General features: G+C 45.2%; 1 protein-coding gene across 3 annotated transcripts in view; it reads left to right on the top strand.

The window, feature by feature from the left end:
• Positions 1-13,710, top strand: part of TTC39A (tetratricopeptide repeat domain 39A) — a 125,312-nt gene that overhangs the window by 66,465 nt on the left and 45,137 nt on the right. Inside the window, exon 1 of one of the 3 annotated variants that reach the window (XM_083157380.1) lies at positions 5,013-5,291. The exons of the other annotated variants lie outside the window; for them this stretch is intronic. Coding sequence (XP_083013506.1) covers positions 5,269-5,291 — 23 coding nt within the window. The 5' untranslated portion in view covers positions 5,013-5,268. Of the gene's footprint in view, positions 1-5,012; positions 5,292-13,710 lie in introns of those variants that run through there. 3 annotated transcript variants of the gene reach the window in all.

Here is a 13,710-nt window from a genome sequence, read left to right as displayed (position 1 = left end):
ATTGGTGGCAGTGGAGGAGGGACACTTGCCAGAAATAGTGGGTGTGGCCCTCACGATCTGAGGGCATGGCCTATGAACGCGGTACTCCATGAGGATACACCCCGACCCCCATTTTCCCCACTGTGCAGGCCATGCACCCAGCTACTCTGTCTCACCGAATAGATGCAGAGCAGTGGGTAGCAGAGGGGACTCCTAACTGCCCCCCACCGCTGGACACTGCTGGCCCCAAGGGGGAAGAGGGACAGTCCAATCACAATGGGACTGTCCCGCGGTAATTGGGACAGTTAGGAGCTATGCACTAGAGGTGCATGTTTTCTGATCCTCCATACAGAATCACACGTGGAATACAGTAATGACAGCGCCTTGTAGACAGCATCATTTGTGCTTGTGTAGTGTGTGGTAGCTGAGTTTCTCATTATAGTGAATAATAACAATAATAATAATATAAAAATTTCCTATTATGTCAGATGGTCTACAGGAGAGCCCGGTGCAATGCCTCCACTAGAACATAATTCTGTCTTATTTCAGCTGAACACGGAGTATTGCTCTGCAGCTGCCGCTCAAGTTGATTAATGCAGAGAAATATAAAAATGTCCTTTAGGGTACAAACGCAAGCGATACTAGACTCATTACTGCTGTATGCTTCCCCGGGCTGGACTCAAACTATGCAAATATGACACACTGTGGTTATTTCAAAACCAGACACAGAAATGCAGTCTATGGGGCCCGTTTGTCATTGATTATATAGTCAATGCGACCTGGGTGCAATATTATAGCCCAAGATCACATTGCAATATGAAATCGCTTTGTGTGAATGTATTAATAAATACCCGCAGGAACAGGGGCGCTGAAATGAGCTTGATGTGCTCGGTGAGCTGCCAGGGCCGATACGCAGACCTGTTGATCACCAGTGGAATTGAGGGGGGGGGGGGGGGGGGGCGGTACTTTTTACCCGGGTCTGATGGAGGGTCCCAGGTACCACTCCCCTCTCCCCCTGTTTCAGTGAGCATTGTAGAGAGAGGTGACAGCCTCTCTCCAGCTCAGCACATGCTGCTCAGTGCCATGTGCTGAGCTGGGGAGAGAGACAGCTGCAGCGGCAGACTCTCCACTCTCTCTCTCTTGCTTACTTTTTTCCCGGAGGCTCTGACTGGTGGCCATGCTCCCTCCCAGAGGCTCTGCCTGGTGGCCATGCTCCCTCCCAGAGGCTCTGCCTGGTGGCCATGCTCCCTCCCGGAGGCTCTGCCTGGTGGCCATGCCCCCTCCATTTTACTGGGGTCCAGGCAATATGTTGGCACACATGCACTGCACCAATTTCTGTGGAGCGTTTCAGGGGAACACTCCAGAACTATTTCTGTGGCAAGTAGCCCATAAGCTACAACGCGCTACCACCATCTCTTGAATGCGGGGGTCAGTCTGGCATCCTCACATCCCAAAGTAAACACACCAAAAAAATATGCATAGAAATGAATCTACACATATATATTTTTAAGAGAGCACCACACAACTGGATGAATGAAATTAAAAGTATTACTATATGATTAATATATTAAAATGCTAAATAAATAAAAACATACAAATTTACACACAGTAAAATATATAATTACTTTACATGATCACACTCCTATTAAGTATCAAAAAGCCAAGTCCTGGGGTTTTATTAATTGATCTCCACCAGAAATAACAAGTGTCCAGTGCTTTCAGTTGCAACGAGATAGAAATTAGCACCCTCTTGGGGTGACACAATTTAGTTCCGATCCGTAGAAGTATATTCTCCGAGGTATATTCAGGTTTATAAATTTTCCAATCAATGGCAGATTTATATCCACTTAAGGTGCCCACAGACGCATCGATCCCGGCGTGCGTTCTGTGCTTAACTAGCACACACAGCATCGCATCGTAAGCCTTGTGCATGCGATGTGCATGCGATGCGATGCTATGCGATAAAAAGCTAGTACAAAAAGTATGTGCAGCACATACTTTTTGTACTGTGCGATGAGGTGCCGCGGGAGCGCGCACCCCATCGCATAGCATCGCACCACCGGGATCGGTGCGTGTGTGGGCACCTTTAGACAGAGTAATCAAATGGCGTACATCCATAGGTTAAAGACTCAGGCTGTAGGTAATTAGACACTTTGGGGTAAATTTACTAAGAAAAATTAGTGGAAAAAAAAAAATCGTATTTTTTGTACGAAAATACGTGTTTTTTTTTTGCGTATTCCTATTTTTGGCATTTACTATGCCAAAAATACAAATTTTCGTATACGTATTGACATTCGTGTTTGAATTTACATATTGAAAATACGGCCGCTAAGTAGCGTAAAACGCCCGCAAATGGTGTGTGGTGTGTGGTGTGTGTGTGTGTGTTTGTGTGCTTGCTATCACCACAGCAGCCGGGGGGGGGGGGGTAGCATATATGCGGCGGACATATTTGTTTTTGGCAATGCTGCTGTTTGTGACCAGGCTGGCTGCGACCACTTCTAACGGTAAGGTAAGCGGCCCGGCCAGAGTGAAATCTGGTCCGGCCCACCGGGAAACTGGTGGTGGTTGGTGAATACATGAGCCATAACTAGACTTTTTGGTGCTTTTCACCAGAAAGATAATTGCTCACCCCAAATCCCAGGATTTGAAACCATAACCTGTTGCATTCCAGTCAAACACTCTAATCTGGGCCAGATGCACTAAGCTTCAAAAGTGATAAAATGGATAGTTATAGACAGCCAGCCAATCAGCTCCTGCCTGACATTTTCCAAACAGAGCCTGTGACATAGCAGGTAGGAGCTGATTGGCTGGCTGTTTATCACTTTCCATGCTATCATTTTTGAAGCTTAGTGTATCTGGACCTCAGTGAGCTAAAAATTAAAAGACACAGATAAAACAATATGATTCGAGTTGTACGGCACTTTGTAAAAACAAAACAAAAAAACAGCATTAATATTGAGCAGATCTGTGTAGTGTGCAGCCCTGCACCCAATCCTAATCAGCCACACACTACATAGATCTGCTCAGCTGCAATGCTGCTAACTGGTCTGGATTGAGATAGCTCAATGCATAGAGTTTATTTTATTTATTATATTTTATGAAGATGAGAAAGACATTGACAGACTGGAGACATGATGCACACAGATATAATCATGAGAGAAGTAATATATTACTATTACTGTAGGAGGTGATGGTGAGTAATATGAATCTAGTTACTGTATGTGCATTGTGGTAAAGTCACCACACCACAGGCGGTGAACTAAGGGGGTGTGCGATTTAAACTTTGAAACAGTAAATTAAAAAACAGATATAAAAATACAGTCCTGGAGGGATATTTATAGTAGGTGACAAAACATGATCGTAGCTGAACCCACTAAGAAACCACTTGAAGTGGCGAAATGCGTTCACTATCTACTTTTTATACAATTTAGAAGGTATTTCTTTTCTTAGCCGTGGCCCCCATAGGCTGGTGTGTATAGGGCTAACTTGTGCTAGAGAATGGTTAAAAATGGTAATGGTTTAGGGGGTCGACAGTCACTTGGTCACCCAATAACGGTCAACAGTGACTAAGTCGACACCTCAAAATGGTCAACATTGACAGAAGGTTGATACAAGCTTAAGGTTGACATGGACCGGTGCTGGGAGCAGATGCACTGTCCCAGCACCGGGGAACTTGGGTGGGATTTCAGTCATGCGGGCAGTGTTAGGCAGCATTTATTTAATTTCTGGGCCCCAAACACTCACAGTCCAGCAATGAGGTCTGAATCGGGCCCACTACTACATTCGTCTCAATGTTTTATTTTAGACACAAAGAATACAATTTGTTTGCAGATACTGTGAATCCCACGGTAGCGATAAGAGGCCTAGTCACCAGTTTTATAGCTGTTCCATCGTGTCAGTCTGCTTGTGAGAACTTGATGCTAAGAAGGGAAACACACCAGAGGCATGAATTGATAAAATGCATGTCTAATATGTGTATAATAATCAGTGCACATGCATAAGGAGAGAATTACTGTAACACCATAGAAAACCTATTCACCGCCGTTTCCTGTTCTATCAGTGCATTTTGCTGGCTCCTAATGGGTTTCCAGCAAAATATTACCTCAGGTTTGTAATTAACTTTGCAGCACAAGCCTCTGTGTCATGTGTCACAAATTAGGCCCTGCTAGCAAACTATCCTGCTTTCACTTCCTCTCCATACAGTCTTCCCAGAGAGTCACCCTGAATTCATTTGCCAAAAATACAGCAAAAGTGTCTGGTTTACATTATTCCTTTCTGTTTTGCGTTACCTGATACTGTCAGCTGATAGTGTTCATTTATGTAAACAAGCTAAACTAAATCATAAAATGTGTACATATAATAAAACTGCATGTTTTTTGGAGAAATATAATCCTCGGTACTGTTTATGAACCTTTATTTTTTTGGCTGTTCGTTCCGGCATTATGCAAAAACTACTGGGTGAATTTGGTTCGAAGTTTCACTATTGTGTAGCTTATACCCCTTCCACACTGCGCTAAATCCCGGGTTGATGCGCGTTCATGTGCATCTAACCCGGGATATTATTGCTGGTGTGAAAAGGCACGTTTTGACAAAAGCGGGGTTTATCTTTGCTTGGTGCTTTTCACGGAGTGGGTTACCGTTCCTGATTTCTCCAGCGGTGCCCCCAGGCTGTTTTTCTTGAATCCTGTAATTATATATATATATATATATATATATATATATATATATAAAAACAAAGTTGCTGTTAATATCATCAAATGCAGGATGCACCTGCCTAATTTAAAAAAAAGTCAAGTAGCTACTGCAGAACCTCTTTTATACTGCATCCAGCTTGCACTGCTTAGACTAGCACTGTGACCACACAAGATGAAACCGTGGTTACTGCAGCAGCTGCACCGTTCCTGCTGCAATGTGCCTGTACTGAGCTCTGCAGTGCTGGCTGCATCACAAAGTTTGTCCAGTTGTTCCAGTTCCCCCAGTATAGTCGGTGTCGAATTCCTACACCTCAGACAGGAAAGCTTCCAGGCTGCTGGTGCTGAGTGCCACAAGAGCTTGCAATCAGGAGGCTTCAATGTTTGTTGTCAGGCACAGTAAAGAAGGCTGGAATCGGATACTGTAATTCAAGGTAGCTCCCAATCAGAGAGCTGTGAGAGGGCAGAGCCAGCCCAGCCCCAAAGCCTGTGTGACAGTCACATACTCCCTGTGTGCCGCTGAGTGTGTGACTGTCCTCTCTGGGCTTCGGGGAGATCCTGCTCACTTACCAGCAGACACAGCAGCAGCAGCATCATCATGTCTACAGACACAGGTGGAGGGTGAGTACAGACTAGACTAGAGCCATATCATAGTGACCAGTAGCCTAGTCAGCTGGGGCTTATTATTGGATTGTGTCATGTTAATGGTAGCAAGTCTTTAAATGAGGGAACCACAGACTTTTAAGGTGACTCTTGTCAGGCAGGAAAAGTTTATATATTGTTGATCTCTTTGTTGCCGAATCTAAAGCGTTAATCATGTGGAGTCTCCTGTATGTACACATATGGGCTGTATTATGTAAGTGTCATAGAGTGCAAGCTCTGCAGTCTAGCAGCTCTCTCCCAGACATGGCTGGAGGACTGAGCACTCATCATGTGATATGATTTGTGGATGAATGCATTATTATTACATTGCTAACTCTTGGAACAATATTTGGTCTGCCCAAACTGATAGCACATTGTATTATATCCTGACGCAGTCTCTGCGCTATTCTGACGCTGTCACCCGGCAGTTACGTGGTAGATGTCACTATTCTGTCCTGATTCAGCAGGCAGGGTGCATCTGCATACACTGCCTCATTAGTAATATATTCTTGTTGCTGTCCTGGTAACAGCTCATTATTATCCTCCCTGGGCTGTGGTGGGTGTACAGTATGTGGGCACTCAGGAGTAATAAGATATAAGTGGAGATGCTGATAAAAGGGACATTGGGTCACAGTGCCGCATCTGTACAGAGAAGAGGATAATGCACTCAGCAAGAGACTTCTGTATCATGCAGGAAAAATGTACAAAGCTATAAAAAGCTTCAAAGAGCCTGTGGCCAGCTCGCCTGAAGTTTATGATATCTAGCTTCCACTCCTTCTAATCTATACAATAAACAAAAATGTCAGGTATGAGTCAGGAAGGTAAAGGCTCAGCGGTTTACGGTCATTATTCTAATTGGATTTTATACAATTAAAAAACAAAAAACAAAATGACAATGCAGTTTTTTTAGTCGCAGTGACATAACTGGCCTGTGTGCGTGAATCAACCATTTCGCAAGCTGCTGTTATGCGGAGCAAGTCTGCCAGGCTGTCAGTCACTGGTGTCTGTTCAGGTAGAGAAGCACCGGCACTTGTGTAGCGGGGCTCGCTTCGTTCGCCCACGCTGCGGGCTCGGTGGCTCGCTACGCTCAACACGCTATCTAAAATCAACTCCATGCCAACATGGATAGTGGGGGTATGAACTATCCATGTTGGCATGGAGTTAAGTTAGTTTATTTTAGATAGTTTGCCGAGCGTACAAACCGGAAGTAGCGCGGCGCCATGCTGGCGACGTGAAACTACACAAGTACCGAGCACCTCCTACCCAGCATGGCAGCCTGCTGCAGAGGAGCGAGACAGCATGGCAGGCATATTTAAATACAAAACTTCAGTTATGACTGAAAAGCTGTTTCCAGGCCCTGGGCAAATCAGTTCTCTGTGGGCCTGTAGGCAGGCTGTGTGGTGGCAGCAGGCTTGTTCCTTCTCTCTTACTTAGTGCCAGTAGTAAATTGGGGGTATCGCCTGGAAAAGTTATCCACAAAGGTGCCACAGTGAGCTAAGGTGGGAGCAATGACAGTATTGGATGGGTGAAAATAGATGATGGTGCACATTTGTGTACTAACTACGGCGTTTGGCAATATGTACAGAGCATGCAGTACGATCAAGGAGTTCGGCTTTGAGTATGCGCTGAAACCGACTCATCTGCCACAGCTCACCGCAGTGGATAGCGTCTCATTTGTCGGCATCTTCCATTTATGCAAATAAGGGCTCTCGCTTTGGCCACTACACCTACTGTGCGCAGCAATACCTCGATAGATCTCACATTCACGCGCAATTTGGACATACAAGCTTGTTAATATGTATCCTACTTTACTTATCACCGGCCAATTCTACATAGGCTAGCTATTTCTGACAAATAAACAAATCATATATCGGACTATGGGTTTCATTCATATCATTACACAGGTATGTAATCCATGTTCGGTAGGTGCCTCAAACGGCAATCTACCAAGGGCCCTTAAAGGAGCAGTCAATTACATGGCAATATTCTACCCGTAGTGTGATTGTTTTTGTGTTTGTTTGGGTTTTTTTTTGTTCCTCCCATTTGGGCTATGATAGTTGAAAAAAAAATTTTTTATCCCCATATGACCTACATATCATTATCATGAGAATTTTTAAAAACTTTTTCTTTCTTTCTTTTTTTTTTTCAAAGTGGGAAAAAATGGTTAAGGCAGTGGTTCCCAAACTGTGTGCCACGGCTCCCTGGGGTGCCTCGGGACACTTGCAGGGGTGCCTCGGGTTGGACGTTCAGGACCAATTCAAATGATTTATTATCAATTATTTATGGACAAAACCAGTGCCGGTGGCTGCCAATCATAAAATATGTGTACAAACAGAAGCAAATTCTGCTCTTTACCACATAACTGAACCTAAGAAGCACATATAAACAGAATATATTTAATTTTATATATATTATTTTGGGCCTAGGGGTGCCGTGGAAAAGTTCTGATACTCTAGGGTGCCGTGATTCTAAAAAGATTGGGAACCCCTGGGTTAAGGAGTCTTTTATTAAGTAAGATTTATTTAAAAATAAAAATCTGTTTTCTTTTTTATAGTTTTGAGAGAATGAACACAGATCAGACCCTCACACCTCAAATTCCCAGCCCTCTTTATAGAGCAAATCCACATATGGTTCTTTTCATGAGGGACTGTCACAGCTAGAGATCCCTGTTACTGAAATTATCTCATCATCTTTCATGTTCAATACAGGGACTGTTTATTGCCCTTTGTGAATTGTTCACTGGCGAGAGGCTCAAGTGCCTTTTTTAATAGGGGAATTGTGGAACACAAGTTCAGATTAAGCAGAGAGGGATGCAGCATATTACCACAAACCATAGTTGCCTACCCTCCTGCATTCTGCAGGAGACTCCTTGAAATAACAGCAATCTCCCTCTCTCCCTCATTAGTCTAACAATCTCCCTCATGTCACCTAGCCCACATTACACTTTTACAGTTTTTGGGGGGAAAAAGGAATGAGAGATAGACACATTTACATTGAATCATCAGCACCGTTTCCCAGCACTTTACCAAGTATAGTAGCTCTTACTAACTGCTTTGGGGTCATCTACATTTGGATACAAACCATTTAAAAAGGTTCCTCTCAGATGTAGCAGTACACACCCACGCTTCTAGGTGCCACGTTCACAATCTCTTTTCACAATCTCTCCATATATGGAACTAGACACGCCCTTTAAGTGGACATGACACGCCCCCTCAATGGGGCGCTGTGCACAATTCTGCTACCAACTAGTCTCTCCCAGAATGCCTGAGAGTTTCCAGAGAAACTTGTTGAAAGAGCAAGCCATCCACTGCCATCACTCGAACTTCCCAAGTATGGTGGGTGTCCTTGGACCTGATAACACAATTTGGTAAAAATGATTCAAACCCGGTGCCACCTTCTGCTGAACAGTGCTGTGAATTGTGGAACTGCACTTCAAATGTTAGGGTATTGATAATGCAGATCCGATTCATACCGTTGCCTCCTGGACCTTCCCCCTGGGATCCACCAATGGGCAGGCAAAATATATTGACAGGAGCGTTTACTTAGTGCTGCTCTCCCGCAACCATGCTGCAGGTACAGACCATCTGTGCAATGTGTATCTTGGCATTGTATTACATGGCACGCACAGGTCTTGTTCAAATAAATTTCTAGAGGGTTTACCTCAAGTCTGCCAAACTAAAGTCCCCTCCAGATAGTTTCACTAGTTCCTGATCACGTGCCTGAAGAAGAGTCAATAAGAACGGTATTTACGCATGGCAGCGCTGGATTGGACGCTCGGCACTTGCATTTAGTTAATGGGCACAGTAATGATACATTTTAAGGTTTTCCAATTCTCGAGATTTACTAAGCCTTGGAGAGTGATAAAGTTGAGAGAAATAAAGTACCAGACAATCAGATTCCTAATGGTCATGTTTTAGGCTGTGTTTGGAAAATGACTTTTGGGAGCTGATTGGTTGGTAGTTTAAAACTCCCTCAACTTTATCACTTTCCAAGGAATAATTAATCTGCCCCAATGTCTCGGTAGTAGCAGGGGGTTTGCGGGAACTCATTCTAGGGCTGTGGTCCTCAACCTCGGTCCTCAGGACCCCCCCAACAGTTCACGTTTTCCAGGTCTCCGCACAGAATCACAAGTGAAGTAATTAGCCCCACCTGTGGATCTTTTAAAATGTGTCAGTGAGTAATGAGTGCACCTGTCAGGTGACCTGGAAAATGTGCACTGTTGGGGGTCATGAGGACCTAGGGTGAGAACCACTGCTCTAAGGGCTACATTTAAGTAAAAGTACAGCACTGGCCAAAGGGCTTATGCCATCCATTCAGTATTTGGACGACTGATAAGCTTCTCTTACTGCTGTATATGACTGTACAGATGGCATACATGGCGTGGCCCCATTGTTGACAATGGGGGCCCAGCAAAGCCTTTCCAGCTTCAGCTAAAGTCTCCCAGACTTTACTAATTCCCACTGGGTTGAAGCACAATATGCATGCACAGCCATCCATCATGCATGGGCATTATTTAATTCTTTTTTATTAGTTGGCAGCCCAGTAGGGTTGCCCATAGCAACATCCCATCTTAGTAAATTTCCCCCTATGAATTGGAAAAGTCCCTGTGTAGTGCAACACCTGCTGTATGTGAGTCTTTGCTTGGCCATAGGAATGTAGGCTGGGAGCTATTATTCCCTGTCATCGTTACATTGCAAATGTGTTAGCAGTTCTCAGATAGATTGTGGTTTAGTTACAGAACATCGGTCCCCAGAGCGAATATGTCGGGGACCGATCGTTAGTGAATCAGGACCAAAGTGGACGGAAATAAAGTGTCAGCCAATCATACCCTGGGCCAGATGCGCTAAGCTTCAAAAGTGATAAAATGGAGAGTGATAAATTCTCCAACCAATCAGCTCCTGCCTGACATTTTTCAAACACAGTCTGTGACATGTCAGGCAGGAGCTGATTGGTTGGAGAGTTTATCGCTCTCCATTTCATCACTTTTGAAGCTGAGTGCACCTGACCCCTTAACTGTTATGTTACAGCCTGAGGGGTAGATTTATTAAGCTCGGTGAAGTGATAAAGTGTCTGTTTTTTATCACCGGCCAATCAGCTCCTACCTGTAATTTTTCAAATCAAGGCTGTAACTTCACAGTTAGGAGCTGATTGGCCGGTGATAAAAAACAGACACTTTATCATTTAACCGAGTTTGCCCCTGAGTTTGAAAAATGCCAGTTAGGAGCTGATTGGCTGGTACATTATCTCCGACAACGTTATCTCCTACCAAAGCTTAGTAAATGGACTTCAAAGTGACAGGAGATCACAGGGCTCATTTCAGATTGCCAGTCCAGGTAGCAGCCACTGAGCTCTGAGGGAGAAGTATATGGGTTAAGGGGGGAGGGGGGGGAACATATGCAGATTAAATGATAGATATATCCTCCCATTCTCCCTATAACCATTATTCTTCTATAGAGGCACACACGGCGTACTCGGCATATTGTCTCCGCAGCAGTGATCTTAGTGGATGCTCCGCTTGTCAGAGTGTGCTTACAGCTGGTAGTTGTCAGGAGATCCCTGTGACACTAAATCACATGCCTGTGTGTACACAGTGTAGATGTAAGATCATATCCTTATTCATTAGCCTAGAATACAGCATTATGACACCCAGGCACAGGGTGAGCCCGAGGCCTATAACATAGTGTCACTGTGAATGTCTATTGCATAATTCATATGGGTAATGCTGGGCCCCTGTGACATGGTCTACAACTACCTTCCCTTATGGAAAATGCCACCTTTAGTATGATGTAACTTAATACAGCTTAATTATATTTATTTTCTTAGTTCAACTCCCTGTATGTTTGGTTTTATTTTTCAAGCCACAGTTTAACCGATGCACATCCGGAACTCGGCAGTTATTGAATACCCAATGCCCCCTTTACACTTGGATCGCAAAGACCTAGTGGTGTTAACATTGAATTCAAATCCATTTTGAATTGTTTGCTGTTGGACAAGTGACGGTGAGGGCAGGGCAGAGTGGTCATAGACTATGGTCTTGGACACAGTCCGCATAGCAGCTTCAATGTTTCATAGGCGCCTCTATAATGGGTGCAGTGTGCGCAGTGCACACAGTGTCCTGGGTCCAGGGGCTCCATACCACACCCCGCACTCATGTACATTGATTTTCCTCTCTGGAGTCCTGTGTGATGCTGCTACTGCAACAGAAATCACATGGAAACTGACATGTTTTAATTGAGTGAAGGAAAAGCACATAAGGGTAGAGGGCCCTGCTCGTGACAGTTCCGAAGTCATGAAAACCACGGGAAACCCAGCCATAGAGCCTGTAGGGGTAACGGTACTTCCTCATCTTTGCAGCCACTGCTACGCCAGTTACGTTAGCCGCTATTCTCAAAGCAATTGCTGAGGTCTGGCCACCTGTCTCTGACAACTAAAGGTACTTTCACACCACCCTCCTGTGTCCACGCCACTCTCCTGTCTCCACGCCACCATCTATTACTTTAAGTAAAGGTGCCCACACACTAGAACGATTTTTTGGCCGATTGGCCCATTTCCGATAAATCAGCCGATATATCGTCAGATAACAATCATTGGTCCGATGCACGCTCCCGTGGATCTTTTGCTAACTCTTCTGATCTTTCATGCAACATCTAAGATCAGAAGATTTAACAAAAGATCCACGGGAGCGCGCATGGGGTCTTGAGAAATATCTTTGGTAAAGATGTGCGCTTGCCTGAAATCTTTTGTCCAGGACGGCCAAAAGATTGGAAGGCTAATTTATGCGCACACCTTAAGATCACAGATCTTTCTAGGGTGTGGGCACCTTAAAGTTGTGGAAAGTGAAGTGGAGCGGACTGAGCCACCAAGCCCCTCGCGGCTCGCTTTACTCACCACGCTTCAGGCTAAGTGTCTCGCTCCCCTTCGCTCACCACAACTTTACTAAAGGTATACATGGTGCCGGGGACCCAGGGTGGTGGTTCTGTAGCATAAGTGGTGGCCGCAACCGTAGAGTACGTAAGTTCCGTAGCATAAGCGGTGGCCACAAAGATGAGGAAGTACTGAAGTAACTCTCCCTAGTACAGTATGTCTGTAGGAGTTCATCCAACTGTGTATTTTTCAAGCTTTTCAAGGGTCCAACCAAATTTGTTCCTGTGTAATAATAAGGCCTCAGCCGGAATAACATTCCCATGGCTGGTAAATCAGTGATCAGGGAGATGGGTCTTTCCTGTACTGTCCTTTGTTTACCAAGGGCAGGACTACGCAGAAATAAAGTCTGACAGCTATGCAGTAACACTATCCTGTTCTCCACGGTATAAAAATCCAGGACACCGCTATGTTTTAACTGGACGAACTGGTTTCACCTGTGCACTTTACTTTTTGGGTAATAGAGCAGAACGAGGCTGAGGAGTTGTATACACACCTTTATCCCCACCGGGTGCCAGAGTGAGAGGCAGGGGGCAGTACCAAGGGGCATTAAACGTCACGGTTACTTTGTAACACTCAGCACAATGGATGCCAATTATAGACCCAGGCATTACGCAGTGTGAGGAGGCGTGGGAGGTGACGGGTTAGGTGGCACTGTCCCATTCTCCTATCTCGTGTGACACGGTGCAGCTGCCTCCTTTCACACACACCCATCCGTTCATGTCTCCGCACCTCCTCTGACGTGACATGAAAACAGGCATAGAGGCTGAGATTACTGTTTATGTCAATGTTGACACTGTATCTCCCAGAGGCTTCAACCAACAGAGCAGCAGATGATTCTTAAGGGAGAATTGGCAACATGAAAAAAACATGTTGGGTGCTGCTAACATAACTGGTGTCAGAACTCATCCTGCCAGAGTCCTGTCTGTCAGAGCTCTGTCTGGAGTGAACAGATACTCACCACCATGCTGTGATGCTGCAGTCTGGCAGGGGTACCGATCCTCATTCCTTTTGGGTGGGGGCTTCCTGTGGGGTCCCAGTGTGGTGGGGTCTTTGGGGGTGCTATGGCACTACAGCTAGCTCTGGTGCCTGGGCGCCGCCATATTGGATTCTATCAGCTGACCACTGAACTACCAATGGGAATGGGTCCTTCGTTCATCTGACTGCCTCCTCCAATCCCAGTCTAGCCCAAAGAATAAAAAGGGCTAATGGTACAGCTGCAAGCGGCCTGAACAACATCGCATCTTAAGCCATGTCTCCAGGCTCCTGGCTAAAGGCGGTCAGAATTGCTGGTTCTGTTCCCGGGAACCTGCAATGCCAGTCTGGTTAACCGCAATGCTGGCTCCAGCCTGGATGCTCACAACACCAGTTCCAGACCATTTACCTGCGATACAGGTTCCAGCCTGGTTATCTCTAATATTGGTTCCTGCATTGGTACCAGTTTTACCAGTTCTAGTCCGGTTACCAGCAACACCCG

This window comes from Crinia signifera, chromosome 8 (assembly GCF_055691185.1).
Source record: "Crinia signifera chromosome 8, ASM5569118v1, whole genome shotgun sequence".
Taxonomy (NCBI): domain Eukaryota; kingdom Metazoa; phylum Chordata; class Amphibia; order Anura; family Myobatrachidae; genus Crinia; species Crinia signifera.
This window is presented reverse-complemented; position numbering and strand designations above follow the sequence as displayed.